Source organism: Liolophura sinensis, chromosome 10 (assembly GCF_032854445.1).
Source record: "Liolophura sinensis isolate JHLJ2023 chromosome 10, CUHK_Ljap_v2, whole genome shotgun sequence".
NCBI classification, from domain to species: Eukaryota; Metazoa; Mollusca; class Polyplacophora; order Chitonida; family Chitonidae; genus Liolophura; species Liolophura sinensis.
This window is the reverse complement of record NC_088304.1, coordinates 3309564-3327896: the sequence shown is the minus strand read 5'-3', so window position 1 is coordinate 3327896 and position 18333 is coordinate 3309564. Positions and strand designations below refer to the sequence as shown.

General features: G+C 39.6%; 1 protein-coding gene across 1 annotated transcript in view; it reads right to left on the bottom strand.

Annotated features, from left to right (window-relative positions):
* Positions 1-1500: 1500 nt before the first annotated feature.
* LOC135476403 (BCAS3 microtubule associated cell migration factor-like) overlaps positions 1501-18333 on the bottom strand; it is a 59433-nt gene continuing 42600 nt past the window's right edge. The window contains 2 exon segments of the mRNA XM_064756411.1: positions 1501-4869; positions 6879-7051. Coding sequence (XP_064612481.1) covers positions 6891-7051 — 161 coding nt within the window. The 3' untranslated portion in view covers positions 1501-4869; positions 6879-6890.

Genomic DNA, 18333 nt, shown 5'->3' with positions numbered 1-18333 from the left:
CCAGTAGATGATCGTGGTTTTCCCTCGGGTTTACTACCACCATAATGCTGGCTGCTGTCGTATAAGTAAAATGATTTTCAGTACAGCGTAAAACACCGATTAAATAAATAAATAAATAACAGGAAGAGGATAAAGAAAGCAAACAGATAAAGAAGACGGGAGAGATCTTGGCGCTCATGTGAGGTAAGCAAAACGCCGCGCTATACAGGTCGCCGCAATCAATAGTTTAATGATTAACGTTCTCAATTATTGCTAAATTTTCTTCTAAACCGAAAAATTTCTACCACGAATTGCAATATAAAGGCACGACCATAGTCTGTAAGGGCGTTGGCACTATATGGTTACTTACGGATATGTGACTCAGATATATACAGATAAAGGCATAAAACAAGAGAAAAGAAATGCTACACACTTTGCAAATCACCACAATTCTAAAATATGAACAAGGCACAATGAAATCACATCATATACCATATGACACAGAAAATAGTAATTATGCACTTTAACAGATAAAATGTTATTTTTTCAAATTTAGCGACGGATAAATAATGTATTCCGATATTTTACAAAACCTTCTGCCTTTCGTAAGAGCAAATAAGGACTGTTCCTCGAAAAACAATCCATTATTAATGAATGATGTTACGTAAACAAACTACTGTTTGGTGTTCATCAAACACAACATCAAAAATGTATCCCCTGGTGGTGATACAGTAGTCTCGTCTCATTGACCAATTCAGTTGTATAGATCTAATTCTCCCCTTACATTATTATAAATGTCAAGTCCAGTTTACACGAGACGAAAGTTTTTCGGCATAAATGTTACACTTCGGCAATAGCTATACCATGTTTTCTTTTCCGAAGAACATTCTTTGTTGGGTTATCCTACTGACTTATGAGAGGATACAGAATCGACGCTGATTGGCTGATAGTGGATTGACGTACACGGTTTTCTGGGTTAAAATTGCCAGCTTAGGCCACCCTTGAATAAATCTACCATACCCAATATTCAGCTAGGTCTATGCCTAGCCTGGACTTCTCTGTAGCTCTCACAAGTCCTTCAGAAACTATACCATATCCAATTATGCAATTAACCTAACTTCCAAGGGCGTTTGTGAAACCGGGTTTTTTGGATAAAATGATCATGTATGTTGTTCTTTTTTTATTTCAGACGAAGAGAGAATCTTTGTTAACGTGTGCCACGAAGCATCATGGTATATAGTATTAAAAACAAAACTGACAAGGTAGAATCGTAATAATAAGAACAATATGGTTTATTTCCATACATGTCGTACAAATATACACAGATATTTTTAAACCAGTTGAGAGTGGTAATACGAATACTACACAATCTCTCCCAGAGGATACCATGGAAATGCTGTGTCATCTTTATGCTAAATGCAATTTGAAACATTCAAAGTTTAAAGAAGAAAGGATATAAATAATCATACTTGAATCGTATCGACAGTATATCATATAAAACATTATTAGAAGGGGGGGTGGGGTGGGGGTGGGGGGGTGTAAGGGTAACTGTTTTAACGGCAATTGTTTTAATGACGTAGTATGTTGTACTTGACATTACTATTCAGGTGTTTAACGGTAACTATTTTAATGACGTAACGTGTTATAGCCGACATTAACGTTTAAATGTTTAACGGTAATTGTTTTGTTGACGTAAAATGTTATATCTAACATTAATATTTAGGTGTTTAAAGGTAACTGTTTTATATACAACATATCTGGCAGTAAGACGAAAGTGTGACCTATGTACGGTAATTGAGTTAATAGTGTAACGACATTCCTTATCTGCCACTAGTTTAAAGACGTTTGCTGGTAATTGTTTAAATACCGTAACAACAGGTAATATATGCCATTTATTAAACGGCGCGTGTGTGATGGTAATTGTTTTAATGTAGTAATAACATGCCATATATGTCATTTATTAAACGGCGCGTGTGTGATGGTAATTGTTTTAATCTAGTAATAACATGCCATATATGCCATTTATTAAACGGCGCGTGTGTGATGGTAATTGTTTTAATGTAGTAATAGCATGCCATATATGCCATTTATTAAACGGCGCGTGTGTGATGGTAATTGTTTTAATGTTGTAATAACATGCCATATCTGGCATTTATTTCCAGGTTTTAATTGTTTTGACACCGTAATAACATACCACATAGTATATCATTTGTTTGAAGACGCGTGAGTGATGGTCATTTGTTTTAATACGTGAACAACATCTGACATTACCTTAAAGATTAAAGAGTAACTGCTTCACCCCATCACAATAACAAAGCTTATACTTACAGAACACATTAAAGGCTTGGTTTTTATTTCTTGATATGCAGCTTAGGATGTGTCCTTGTATAGAAAAGTACAAAAAAGCTCCGTTTTGTTTTCTATGGGCGTAAAAATGGCTTTAAATTTCAGTATTTCAAAGCGCCGGCGGTGAGTCCGAAATTAAGTAGTCTTCATTGGTGAAGTCAATGGTGAAAGTTGTCAAAACAATTCTGTGCAGGAAGTTCCCGAACAGGAGGTATTAACCTGGTCTCACGTTCCCAGCAATTATCATCTCTGACGCCAGTTCAATAAATTCCTGACGCATAGATATATACAATATTCCTCAATAATCAGTTGTTGTTGTTCTTCTTCTTTCCTTTCTGTGTTTTGGTATAACATATCTCGCGTTTTAGAGTTCTTTTTCATGTCTTCTTTAATGCATTCTGTCTACATATATATATATCACTTCACAACAAATCAACTGTTATTTATTTCAACTGTGTTTACACCTCGCTCAAGAACAATTTACACACCGCTGGTTATGTTTATGACCGTTGCACACTTCCCCACAGCCTTACACACCTCACTCGTCAAGAGACATTTGTTTCCAGTTACAACTGTAGGCGTTATACGGGCCTATATTCTGTGACGTAAACATTCTATGATGACATTAATATAATGACGTCACAGCTTTACGGGACCTGTGGAGACATAATGACGTTACTCATAAGTACATGTTTTTACAATTATACATAGAAAATAAACTACTGGACAAAACTGTTACCAGTGCAACTATATATTGGAAAGGCGAAAACTTCATTTCAATGCAGAGTGCGTGCAATGTTACAATGGATCAAAATGGCAATGTTACAAAATGAAATACTAAGACAAAATCAAAAAATGTAGACATTTATAGTAAATGGTCATGCAACCTTCTATACAGCTGGATGGAATGCCCGAAATTTATTAAATAATATATGTCACACAAAAAATGTTGTGCGGTTAAACAATGTGTACTTACATTATGCTATGGAAAGAATTTGACTGAAGTGCTGAGCTTGTGGCTCGTATAAGTTTGGTTTTGATCTGTGAAATATGCATAATGTAACAGCACGTTGAATCACTTGTCCTGGACAAGGTTCTTCTGTGCACGTCCTGTTTTCATTGTGAGCCTAAACACTACATACATACTGAAAAATGTCCTGTATCTCCCTCAAATTACAGTACTAACCACGGAACCGCTACAATAAAAACAAAAACAAAAAACAAAAATGAGTTCAACTGGGGCTGAACTCATGTTCTCATGGATGAAATGCTACACTGATCATCTGTATTTAACTCTCGTCAGTCACCATGGTGAACCTCATTGATAGACATTAGCCATAACGCCGCACAATCATAAATGTTTGCCAAACCAGGTGTAATTGCAACATGACCTACACCCATTTAGAAAACTGATGTACAGAAGCACATTAAATGTCTTAATTTGCAAATTTGTACATCTCTTCAAAAGTAAAAAAAAACAAGAAAATAGGTTTCAACCACTAAAAAACATACATACTACAGTATGTAGTCAACAATGCAAAATACGTATCTAAGTTAAAATAATAATTTATTTGAAATTATTTGCTTTTCGATAAAACATTAAAACTAATAAAGCTTCTTTGAAATCTGAGACGCTAAATACCAAGCGGAATGGAGGAACAATATTACGAGGAAAAATATTTGATATGTAAGATGTGATATTCCAAATACTATGGTAACATTGTGTTACAATGGTGCTACATGTTCTCAGTGGCGTGCCATAAGCTCGCTACTGGCTCACAGTTAGCAGGCTTCTAGTGACCCACTAGTGTCCCACAAGCATTCTGTTCAGGATGTAGGGTGATGCGCTAACTAAGCAATACTAACCTATTCAAAGGTCATCCGCACACGCACCACTAGCACACCTCTAGCAGGCGACTAGTGGACCACAACCATTACAATCACTACAGTAGCACGTAGACTTGGTGACAAATCAGTCCAAACATTCTACAATCAGTCCACTACCATTTGAAGGGTAGCCCACCAACACATCGTTGAGTCATCACAGACACACCGTTGACAAGTTAGCTGTGTGCTCTGGCATGCTCCTACATAACTTCCATCCTTGCAAGTACTGCGCCAAGATAAAATGTGATAATTCTGGGCCACTTTAAGTACGTAACAAGTATATGTACTGGGATGCAGGACGAAGATTTAATAGCATTTTGAAGCCTTGTAATATGTGATCGATCCAAGAAATATCAATTAAATGAAAACCTCGTGAAAAGGATGAGGGGTATTTTCTTTCTATGCGAGACGTTTACGTTTCCACAACTATTTGCCGGATAACTGATGATAATGAACTGTCGGATTGCTTTCGTATAGTTATTTAGTAACGATACTCTCCCACTTCATACTCCTCCGTATCTATGGCGTCATATAAGCGCCACCACCTTCCCTGAGCTGATTGGTAGCTGTTCACGTGACGTCATCATGACGTCTACATCCATGAACTTGGTCCCAAACTGACCCCTCTATGTTGTCAAAAGTTGTTGTTCACAGAACCTACAAAAGATTGATCATTTGATTGTTTTCCATATTGCGATATGACGATTGAATGACCTGTTTAACTGATCAGATTGATTGACTGGTTGACGGATTGGTAGGCTCGGTGATTGCTTGATTCGCTGTACACGCTCCCATCAATCATCATTATTTCCGATTTTACTTTCTGAATTCTTGGTAGGGGACTAACGAAAATAAGCCTAGACAACTAGACCACCTCAGCGTCTGACACTTGACGATACAACTCAATCGTGTGTACAACATTCGCACAAATTTCTCTGCGGTAACACAGCTCATTTTCAGCACCAGAATATGTGATTTAACAAGAAAATGGAATTCTAAATGACAACTAGAATACAACATTTTCATAATCGTATTTAAAGCAGACTCACACAAAAAAGAAAGAGCGCTCACGATCCGCTGAAGCACGTGCACACTAGTTTGCTTCCACGAACATCACAAAATTACAATCTTGGATTTTATTACCACTACAAAAATCCGCACAGGACGCAAAAACTTAAAAAGCAAAAAAAAAAAAACTGAATGTAATGCTCTGTGTTTTAATAAAATCAGTCTATTTCTAACAGAGCTGCAGGGCGACAATAATTAAACGAGTAGAGTTATCTTGAGAGAATACATTGCACTTTCACACAGGCACGTGTTCTGTTTTGCGAACGCCTTATCTGCCATTGCTCCATCCTAGAGCGCCCCATTGTGGTGCCCGCAAACTGCCTTCGGGTTTCGACCTGCCTCTTTACGCGCTTTAATCTACAAGTCGGCCATCAGCGTTAGTGAGATTACGTTACCATTTCTTTGTTAAACCCATCCTATCCGCCAAAAGATTAGTCCGCGACGCTTTAGTTCAATTGACTTTATATTAAAGTGGCCAATGTGATAAGAGCTAGCGTTGAAACTCACGGCCTCTGGCAACACAAGTCCGTATCTGTGGTCGTTCCTGTTTTTCATACATGCGTACGTTCGGGTTACAAAACTTCCTCTACGGGTACCCTTTTTATTGTCATCTACCAATGGGTATGGATAGAGGCAACGATCTCACGAAGGAAAAATGACGGCAAATCAGAATGATGAGAAAGCAAATGTGCTCACAATAATGCTCTGGACATTGTAATTGATCTCAGGAACGGTAAGTTGCTTCAAGGAACTCCAACAAGAATGTGTGAAGACATGACGTGTAATAACCAACCAGCCCATATCTGCTTCCAAATGACTGTGCATGTAACTTCTTTCGTAGCATTTACAAGTGGGCCACACGCGTTTTATCAACTAAAAAATTTGGCATTTTCCTGTCCGAGAAAGAGGTTAGTCTCGTGTGGCCTATGCATCGAAAGGGGGTTTTTACATCGAAAGGGGCCTACACATGGCGTTGGTAGTAAGTGTGCCAGGAACCTCTCACTAATGCGGTCGCTGTGAGCTCAAGTCCAGCTCATGCGGGCTTCCTCTCCGATCGTACATGGGAAGATCTTGGGGCAACCTGCAGCGGATGGTTGTGGATTTCACCCCAGACTCTGACCGGTTTCCTCCCACCATAATGCCGCCCGCCGTCATATTATTGAAATATTATTGAGAATGGTATAAAATTCCAATTAAATACATAAATAAATAGACATCAAAAGCAAAGCTTGTGTGATTCATGTAAAGGCGAAATTACGCTTTAGAGCAAGATTTATCACACTGTATTCAGCTTGACTCGTGATCAAGTTCACTGATTTCACAACAGTACGAGAACTGTGGCCTTAAAACCGCCAGGGTCTGAGAGCGAGAAGTAATTAAGCAGGCTGCTTCTTCCAAAGCGATTTCACTTATGAACAACAACCAGTATATACAAATAAAGCACATGGGAGATTCCGGAGGAAAAGGAATACATTTATTGACTTATCTTACACGTGACCATTTGCCAACTATATATCACATTGTGGTCGCTGCTCTGGGTTTACTCTCTATAGGCAGTAGCCTTTTGCACTGTATCTCAGAGATAGTCCTATACATACCGATTGCTTCCGTTAGTTGATCTCCGGCGAGTCATTGATGGAGGGAAACAACAGCGCCTGGTCCTGACTCTTGGGGGGACCCCCGGACAAGGACCCCTCTAAACCACCGCTTCTTCCCACGCTACTTGACCCCGAACTACTGCTTAGCGTCTCACAGATTTCCCGATAAATTTCTGAAAAGCCAACATGAAGACAAAGACGTTCAATTAAAACAAAAAGCGGCAAATAATTTAACCTTAGTTATTCTGGAAGAGAGGTGGAAACAGACATAAACGGCCACAGCAAGGTTGTGCTGACCAACTTGGTAACTCTGCAAATCAAGTTTCAATCTGGAATTTTTACGGAGCCATGGGAGGTGTCATGTTAGAGAAACCAGAAATACTACCCTTACCCACGCTCATATGGCTAAAAGGCTAAACAGGGTTCATGTGACGTCAGAAGAAATAGGTGCGTTCTCTCGTTAAAGAAATGAAATGGATAACATTGCGACGCTTTCGATTTTCTCCATATGTGCCATTTTGTTTTCTTTGAACTGTGATATCTCGATTATGCAACATCACCAAAATTGTAAAAAGTCGCTTTTTAAATTTTCTGTGGGATACTTTATTGATGAATACATACATTTGGTCAACACTTTTGTCTTTTCTTTAAGTATCAATACCGTACCTTTTTCCTCGCAATGGGTCTATGACGAAATAGACAGTTGCAATACGTGATAACTATTTGTCATCTTCAGGAGGTACACTTTAATGTCATTAATTTATTTATTTATTTGATTGGTGTTTTGCGCCGCACTCAAGAACATTTTAATATTACGTCCCATGTTAAAGATAACAGAATGCTATTCGTGTTAAAGAAATATCTCTATACACTTCGCCCACTGTTGTTTAAGTTATATTATTTCCACTCAAAAAAATAGTCTGTTAATGTTAAAGCAAAGCCTGTTGTCTGAGTGAAACTAGAATGTATTCTAATATTACAGCAGGTTGTTCCGTTAAATATAACACACATATTCCATTAATTCTACGTAAAAATTCTATTAGATTTACAGGATATTGTGCTGAATATGTCAGTATATTGTGTTATAATAAAAAAAATACATTCTAGCATCACTCCGACAACAGCTTTTCCGTTAAAATTAACAAATTAATTTTTGGAGTGTACAGCATTCAATTGCAAGTATTTACTTATGTATATGATTTGGGATATGATTTTGGATGGTGTTCTGGAATATTTCACAGCTTACAATCCACCGACCTTTGCCAGCTACCCTACAAACCTCCTGAGTTAAAGCCAGTAGAAGCTGCATTCGAGTACTCGACCTATACAGAATCACAAAGCAGCCCACTGCTGGTTATGAACCCTAACTTATACAGCCCCCGCATATATATGTATTTATTAATTTGATTGGTGTTTTACGCCGTACTCACGACTATTTCATTTCTACGATGAATGTCTTTCGTTTTGAACGTTTTCGTACGCAAAACATTTTGCGACCATATGAGATCGGTGAGCGAATGTATAAAGTTACAATCCTATGATGACAGCTAACAGGAAGGGCACACAAAGTCAAGGCCCCCGAATTCGGGCAGATACTTGTTCCATTTCCTCATGTCGACCAAACAACATCCGACATAGCCGTCCAGAAATTCACCGGATGCTCGACTTGACGGTCGTGCCATTAAAACAATAGTGGTTTGAGTTCCTTGCCAGACACACTAACCCTGAAGGTATCGCCTGTCGAGTCCGCATAGCCACTCCACCAAGTCACAGCCCCTCGAGTTTTTCTACTCATGCCTGATCACTAATCGTCAGATCCGTTTTTGAACGACACAAACCATGGCGAAATTGCCAGCTCGGTCGAATGATAACCAGCGGAGAAAAACCGGACAGGCTATCATATGTCGTTGTATAATGACTTAGTCACATGTGATCCAACGTGGATTGGAGCTCACCATAACAGTTTGGGGATTGGCGATCGTTGTTACATGTGTCTGTCTATAAGCGGTTAGCACAAGGCATTGGCGAAGGCAACCAGACATTGTATATAGTGGAAAACTTCCAATCTGTGAATGAAGCTGTGATGCATATTCACTTTTCCATCAAAATATTTGACAATGCCAAAATAACCGCATCCGAATTAGCCCCGTGTTGATAGTTCGTCATCTGAAAGAAGCGTCTCCAATAGTGCCATAACATATCCCTAATAATATTATATAAAATATTTATTTTAAGTGGATTAGTTTTTCTGAGTGAGTGAAAAAAGTAACATACAACAGAATCCATTAAGATTAGCCTCCATACTATAACTTCATGCATCAGAAACTTTAAAATTTTATTGAAATTGATTATTCAGTAGAGAGTTTGACTGAGAATCAATGTTTCCATAAGATTTATTTAAGCACAATCAGAGGTGCATGGATCCCCCCCCCCCACTCCCTCCATCTCACTGAATGAGAACAGCTGCCCATACACAATTTTAATGTATTGACAAATTCAACCAAATCTGCTGTTTCATTCTTGGGCTTGGAAGTTCAAGCTTGCGACTGATTTTCACCCAACGACATGGCTATACAATATTTCCCAAGAGGCGACAAGTCATAATCATTAATTTATCTTTCTTGGTTTGTTCAATTTTGTTCTAAAAGAATGGCCTGCTAAACTTTTTCTGATTCACTAGTAAGACTATCCGGGCCTTTGCTATGCTATATTCATGGACATTATATCTAGAGATACATCTGTATTTTTAAGAACAGCTTTCTCAGAAAACCAACGGCTTTCCTAACTACAACCCCAGACACAAACTTATCAACAGTATACATTACATTATATACGCGGCATGCATAAACTTTTAGTTTCAAATGGCCAACCCACAGCTATAAAATCATCCCATGTCCACGATAAATACGGGGAAAAAACAAACACGCGACTACCAGTGATGCTAGTTTTTCATGGAAAATACACAGTGAGAATTAGTGCCATTTTTTCTTTCATTTTTTTTTCTTTTATTTCATCAGTTTTTTTTTTGGTCTGTTTTTTGGTTTGTTTGTTTTTTTTTGTATAATGACTAGTTATCTGAACAAGTGTTAATACACGTGATCTACGAAAATCGTTCAATACATGGACTTGATGCTTTTAGGCGTCTTCAATACCGCAGTTTACGCTTTGTACGCGAAGTTCCGCATCTGTCCGCAGTTTACGCTTTGTACGCGAAGTTCCGCATCTGTCCGCAAATGTAGGATCTGAGACACCACTGACTTAGTTATTTTTATGAGTTTTTCGGCAGTTGGTTAAGCTAGCATCGAGCGTGCAAGACTGGAGCCTTAGCGTGTGGCGGAGCTGCCAAATGAGAATCGAAACCGGTTATTATGAAGTTTGGGCTCGCTAAAACAAACGGAACTGGACTGAAACCTAGCAGACAGAACCGGGGGATCATCTGACGTGATAATGAGTGGGCAATTGCTGCCACGGACCATCCACAAGTTAGGCGAAACAAGACGGGGGAAATTAAAGAGGATATGTCGAGACAAAGAAAATAAGAAGTTAGTAAACAGCACAATTAGCTGACTACGTTTGCGGACAGCTTGCAGTTAAAACGCACGATTTACAGGCGAAAGCCTATTTCCTTCGGTATATTATGAACAATTACCTCGTCGAAATTATACCCGAATTTGACAGTGCTTTAATTGGCCGCGAACTCTGAGGTTACCAGTGGTTGTGCGTTAAGTAGGGGGTCTGGATGCGGATTTAAGTTGTTGACGGTACAGAACACGGAAAATTGTGTGGTCTTAGTAATGTGTTGTTTTGGCGCGCTGAACGTTTCGTGTGCCACGCAACCACGGGCTGGCGCAATTGCGGGGTTTGGGTTATAGAGGTGGCCACGAAAATACGCAACAGAACGAAATCTGTCACGTCAGCTGTTAATAGAAGCACACGTATCCCGTGCTTCGGCCATATCATAAACCGCCCAGTTCGGCGACGATATAATCAGAATTTATGCTCATCGCTACTTCGGAGAGGAAATTATCAATTTCTCTGATGTGGTTACACATATATTCGGTTACAAACAAGACTTGTGCAAGGGGTTACAACAAACCGATACATTAAACGTTGTAGGTTGTATTGGCAATGGTCGGATCAGCCACCAATACACCTCCGTGGGGGACAACAGCTCCTGTGGGAGCATCTGGTATATAGTATCAGATAGCATCTGCTTCATAGTATCAGAAACGCTGGGTTAGCAAGCTTTGTCCTGTTCTTACGGAGTTCAGAATTCATCATGATCGATTATGACTGATCAGCTGAACATAACAAAAATCTGATTCTCGTGAAGTTACATACCCTTGTAATCTGGCTTTGTCGCTAGCGAAGTTTAACGCGATTCGCTGTAATTAACTTAATGTTTCAACCACATAGCTAAGATGTCACAGCACCATACTTGTATATGTAACACGAGTCACCTCACTGCACTCACAGTAGCACAAGAAAATATACCAGACACGGCATGCGCCTAAATCGGCGTTAATACGATGTGACTTGTCGCATCGACACTTCAAATTAGAGTGGACTGAAAATGGAACACTTCTCAGACGGCGCGATTTGTCGAATGCTGCATGTCCAACCCTGGTAGAATAACTGGTAACTGGTAGAATTCGATCGTTCAACTATATAGACAATCGAACAGTGTGAACGCAGCTTTCGTACAACGCTTTCAAACCATGTATAAAGAGGCGCTCCATATCGATCATTGCAAGTCATTTCCAAGACAGCTCAAAAAACTAGTTCCAAAAACAATATTTAAGAAATAATTGTATAGATAGTAAATAAAGCCAGTAATACGTTAAAGAGAAGCAGTCATCAGTTGTCGAGTAATTATGATGTAAGGAAGATGGTCTATATTTTAGGGATGACATACAGTTCAAATTTCACAGGCCAATTCCACAACGCCATTTATGACATTTATGTCAATATTCAAAACGTTGTTACAATTTTGGGTAATAGACCTTAAAATGTTGACATATTTATTGAAAAATAACAAGTGTGAAGTGGTCGAAATTTTCATTTCTAGGACCCCAAAACAGGCTCTAAAATTTTGGTTCAAATTCGGCCTGAAGTCAAAAACAGCCCAGTCTCGTAGTTCGGGAATAATCTCCAGGTCCAATTCAGATATACTGTCGCCATTTATTTCACATATTCACAAAAGCGCCATGCTGCATGAAGTCAAAACCAATGAACCTCATACACAGTACAACAGTAGGCCTACTTCGTGTCTTGCGGCTTGATTGGTGAAGGATACTGGTTTACTTCGGAATCCATATACCAGCTATACGTTGTGTTTACGACATATACTTAAACCCTAATTAAATATAGATAAACAAACAAAGGACACCAGTCACAGTGTCACACATCTTGAACGTCAAGGTACTCCACACGTATTTGTTATACTGAGGAATTCGGGACTTGGGCTGTTTCAATAAAGGCAGTATTGACTTATGTTAAAATTCGATAAATGAACTTTCACAGCTGATTTTGGTGACCTGGAAACTGCATTCTTTACCATCAAAAAATTAATATGTTAATTCTAACAGAAAGCCTGTTTTCTGACTGATGCCAGAATGTATTCTGTTATTACTCTGTCATATTCTACAGTTGAATAGGATCTGGAATGCTGAATTAACAGAATACACATGTCTGCTGCAAGAGCAGATTAGATTCTTGCATCAACTGGACAAGAGACTTTCTGTTGAAATTAACTGAGTAATGTTTTGAATGTACCACATTGTCGTAATAAGGCAAATATGTCAAAATTTCAACTTCTTCTACCAAAAAAGCAAACACTGTGACGAGGTCTATTGTTTAACTAAAACCAGAAAAAGCTTTGTGGAATCAGACTCTGTTCCTTAAGATTTCCTTAGTCCCACTTCACTATAGATATTGTATATATCGGGAGATGTTCCTTAAAATTTCCTTAGTCACACTTCAGCATAGCTATTGTATATATCACCGTTGACTACGCCATTACTTGTGAAGAGGGAAAACAATCCAAAAAATGGTTCTCTGACAAACGCAGCTTTGTATAGGCTACGTAAATTTTACGACAATTCAAAAATATGAGTGTGCGCTTCTTGTTTTTGAAACTCATGCAGGCTTGCAAATAATATACCGCAATAAATGCTGAAAAAATACCTATTAGCTTTTAACATGAGGAATAACATGATATCGGAAGAACATATTTCAAAATTATATCCAGCCCACAAATTTCTTAAAGGTAATAAAAACAACAGTTACAACTGTAACTCTTACAAGAAAATATCCTTGCACAAAATATAAGGATAGTGTTTACAAGCCCAAACAAACATATATTTATTTATTTGTGTGATCGGTGTTTTATGCTGTACTCTATAGAATATTTCGCTTCTACGACGGCGGACCAGAGTCCAGCTTCACAAAGATGTCGTACATATACGATAATCGCACTTATAGGACAATGGTAAGTTAATAGTGACCATAATAAGTGGAAAATATCGTACGACAAATGTACGATAAAAAATTCCGTATGCCGCTTTGTGAAACTGGGCCCTGCATTATGGTGGGAGGACTCGGGTCAAAGCTCGGAAGAAATCCGCGACCATCCGCAAGTTGCACAGTGAAACAAATATCAAAAGCGAGATACACGCTATCAAATTCTCTCTTGGAAAGTGACTGGAGTGGTCATTGTGGATTTTCGTCCATGGGCCTGAGCTCTCTAATGCTCAAGGGAGATAAAATGGGTTTGAGGCAATTCCAACGGTCAAAAATAAGAGGCTGAAAACCGTGGTCTACTCCCGGCTGTCTGTATACATATATGGGCGTATTATTTCACATCATGATTTTTACTTTTTCATTATTGGTAGTATGAAGATCCTGATTTCTGCAAACAGGAAAAAATAATGTTCTTTTTTAATAATCCAGGAGTTTTTTTTTCTTTCAAGGGTCAAGTTTCAAGATACGTTTCGCGATAGTATAAGATAAAACAAAAGGTGTAAAGAGTTGTTCCAAACTATAAACTGTCTTATATCCATTCTATCATTGACAGAAGGGTCTTAAGTCTGTCGTTGAAGAACATGTGATCCCGGATGCATAACGAAGTCCTGACATTTCCCATTATCGATATAAGACAGACGACTCTCTTCAGTTTACCCCCTTAATAATGTAAGACTCTGAAGTAGGCTATGGGGAATAATGCTCTGTTCAGTGACAGTTTTTGTTCGAGAAAAAACTGGATACCTGTCATTATCTCGAGATTCTCGCCTCTTGGGAGAGATTCTGCGGGAAATTAAGATATCATGACGCGGAAATGGTTAGTGTTAAAAGAGAAAATCCGGAACGGACTTTCCAAGAAGAGTGCCGCTGTAATCTTCATTTCCGACAAGCCGTTCTTTGCCTTTCATTTTGCATTAACCCGATATGTGTATAATACATAACAGTATCGAGTTATCTTCAGGAGGGTGCAGGTTAATGAACGAAGCCCAATGAGCTCGTCTCCAGGTAGGAGAAGTAGCGGAAAATCCAAATCTTTCCTTTGATATTTGATCCATGGATATCCGAGCGGGTAGCGGCGTCCGGGCGCCGTTCGGGTTCTGAAGAGCTGGTGTAAGCTAGGCGCATTAGGCGTGTACGTTACAGGTACCAGCCCGTCTTGAGACAGGTGTCCGGTTTCCAGTTAAAGAACGAGGTGGAGTGTCCGAGGGGACAGAAATCTAACGGGATCCGAGAGTGGGGATGAAAGAGAATAGAGCTTCGCTAGAGATACCTGTGAGTCTGGGGGCTAATGTGGGGATATCTTTACCGTTAGGTCGGCAAGCAGCAACAAGCATCGGCTACAGAGAGACAGAAGTCCTCCAAGGCAGGGCCGTTAAAGCAGTTTTCATTGTCTCAGTCTCGGCTCTATAAAAAAGCTGTCATGTATAATGACAGCTTGCTTGATATGTTAACTCTGGGGGAAGCCCGCGCACGTTGGCCAGTGCTGGCGCTACCTGTCTCACGCCACTGATACACCTGTAAAATATAATCTGCGCCTGTGACAGAGTAATTATCAAAGGGAATCCAGGTGAGGTGATAAAAAGGACGAGGTATAGAAACAATTACAGAGGCTAATGTTCACTGACGGTTAAATAGATGAATATAGGGAAGGGGGAGGGGGTAGGAAACACATTCAGCGCCATTATAACGCTGAGCTTCCCAGAGCCCAGTTGTTTCAACGGCGATCTGCACAAATGTGAAAATAACAAAGTGTTTTCGGAACTTGTGCCGCCTTGATTTCAGGAAATGGAGAAAAGCTATTTACAACATTCACACGACATTTATCCCATGAAAAAACACAAATGGATGCATCGGCTGGTATCAAATGACACATTTTGTCGTAAGCTAGACGGCAATTTCACCGGGCAGTAAACTTACTAAGGAATCAATTAAGTACAGGTGAGCCTAAAAGGTGCCGACCGCACAGGTAACACGATACCTGTCACATTACCGACAAGGTAAGAAAGTAATTAGGGCCCGTGTGCGTAGAGCGCGAACCTGCCTGTACAGTCACCCAGACACGCAGCCTCTCTGGAATAAGGTATATTGATCGGTAATCAGGCTTAAAACACAGGACTGCCAATCGGAGACAACAAAACCTTCATCACACGTGAACACTATCTGTACAGGTACAGGAGTTGACACAAGCCTTGTCAAACAATCACCATCACCTGAGCCATTTACGACGAGTTCAAACGTGTTAATTGCTTGAAATGAGTCCGGCTTCCATTTCAAATCATTTCGAGGGAGCCATATATAGTAAATCTCGGGTGAGGTAGTTGTAAAATGAAAAGGAAAAACAGGTAAACCTGGCAATAGGAAAATCCGACAAAAAATAATCGACGCAGGTCTATGATGGAATATTGATGTAAAAGATGAGAAATATTACAAAGGTGCGAAATAATGCCTTCATGTGTTGAAGAGCGATTTAGACCAAGACATAAACGTTCAACTACGCAATTTGGAAGGAAACCCTGGATCGCGTGTACAGAATACGTCATTCATACGTTCTCCCTTAACATACATCTGTATTCATAACGGTGGCATTGCAAATTTTCAAAAACTTAAACGCCAAGAGAAGTGAATTAACAACAAGGGATAACTGCATAAATTTAACTTATATACGAAGTTAGCGTCATGAGGACAGGAATCCGAAGTTCCAAGAATATAAACCCCGCTCTCCGATATCAATATCGGAAAAAGGCACGTGGTTTTCAACGGAGATCACATGTGTTTGACCACCCAAGCTGCCCTACAGTCACTCTCTACCGCGATTTGTCCCAATACGGCGGGAATATAAAAATCTCCCGTTCAACGCTGGGATTGAACCCCTACCTCGACAGGTGTTTCCCAGCCAATGCTGGACATGGCGAGTCCACGTACTGCCTTTGTAAGGAATACAAATGTAAATGAGCAAATATAGCAATCTAAGAAGCATAGAATTGATATTGAAGGTGTCTCCCTAACACAACGTGTTTATACATTGATTGGTTATACTTAGGAACCGGGACTGATTTCACAGAGCTTTCTGTGACAAAAGTTTATTTCTGGTCGTTTCAAAGTAACATTTTGGAAAAGTCAGAAATGGTTTTTAAGGATAAAAAGTTCTTATTATACGCTTATTCCAAAGACTAAGATCGAACTTAAAACACTGAGTAGGTGGAAACTGTCTGGGCAAAAATGAAATGCTTCCGGAAAAACTCTAAAACCAAGAAGAAGGCAACGAGTTAGGACTAAATTTGTGATAAGTTTAAGACTCCTTTTATTTATTTATTTATTTGATTGCTGTTTTACGTCGCACTCAAGAATATTTCACTTATATGACAGCAGCTGGTGTTATGGTGGGAGGAAACCGGACAGAGCCAGGCGAGAAAACAGCAAATCTCGCTCTAAAACGTGATTTTACCTTACATGACTGATACGCGAGTAAAGAATGTTTCACATATACGACCTCGATATATATACCTGGTTGATAAAAACTTCGTAAGCACACAGCTATAGAAACCACAGTCCTTCGCTAGATATATACCTGGCTGATACAAACTTCGTAAGTACACAGAAAGAGACAAAGAGCAATAGAAACCACAGTCCTTCACAAGATATATACCTGGCTGATACAAACTTCGTAAGTACACAGAAAGAGACAGAGGGCAATAGAAACCACAGTCCTTCACAAGATATATACCTGGCTGATACAAACTTCGTAAGTACACAGAAAGAGACAGAGGGCAATAGAAACCACAGTCCTTCACTAGATATATACCTGGCTGATACAAACTTCGTAAGTACACAGAAAGAGACAGAGGGCAATAGAAACCACAGTCCTTCACTAGATATATACCTGGCTGATACAAACTTCGTAAGTACACAGAAAGAGACAGAGGGCAATAGAAACCACAGTCCTTCACTAGATATATACCTGGCTGATACAAACTTCGTAAGTACACAGAAAGAGACAGAGGGCAATAGAAACCACAGTCCTTCACAAGATATATACCTGGCTGATACAAACTTCGTAAGTACACAGAAAGAGACAGAGGGCAATAGAAACCACAGTCCTTCACTAGATATATACCTGGCTGATAAAAACTAGCTCACATCTTAATCGGAGTTGTCAGTATAAGTGAAGCGTTGGTTCAGGTTTACAATGAGACTAAAACCCATAACCCTCATTATTACATAGAGCCACACAGGTAAATCGGGAGAGCTTGATTTTATCTGCTAGAGCTGCAGCATGGGAGTTCCCCAACATCACGGTAAGCCGGCTATGATGGAAATAATTATCACGTTGTCGACTGATGCAGACTGACAAGGGCACAATAACTACCTCACGCCCACCGTCGTTGTCCGCTTACCTACGTACATTATCACCAGACGAAATCCGGCCGGGCCCCGACCGGGCATAATGGAGGCAGGGAACCTTCTAAAAATCCCATGAATGAAAGCACGAAAACACACAAACGTGTAAGCCCACTTAAAAAAGCCATGAGGCGCCGAGTCAGTCAGTGCTTCAACGAAATCTGGACAGATCGCTTCAGTCCATAGCCATTGTGACCCGGACTATTGCCTTGTAATCAACGTAATTCAAACTTGTCGTCTTCACACTGAAGCTTGAAATTGATAAGGTAAAATTATAGGTGTGAAGCAGTGCGGACCTGGGCGAGAACAAACGGCAATGAAGAACGAAAGGTAAATACCGTATCGACAGCTGCCGCCACAAGCCTCTTAGCCTAGAAAAGACAACAAAAAAAATGAGGAAGGCCCACAAAACACTGCACAAGCAACCTTCACACCCCTATAAACAGTTGAGTAACTCATCCACATATTTTCTGTCTATATACAAGCTACCCTGCCTGATTACATTTCAGTTGGGTCTGGACAGCTACCCACAACA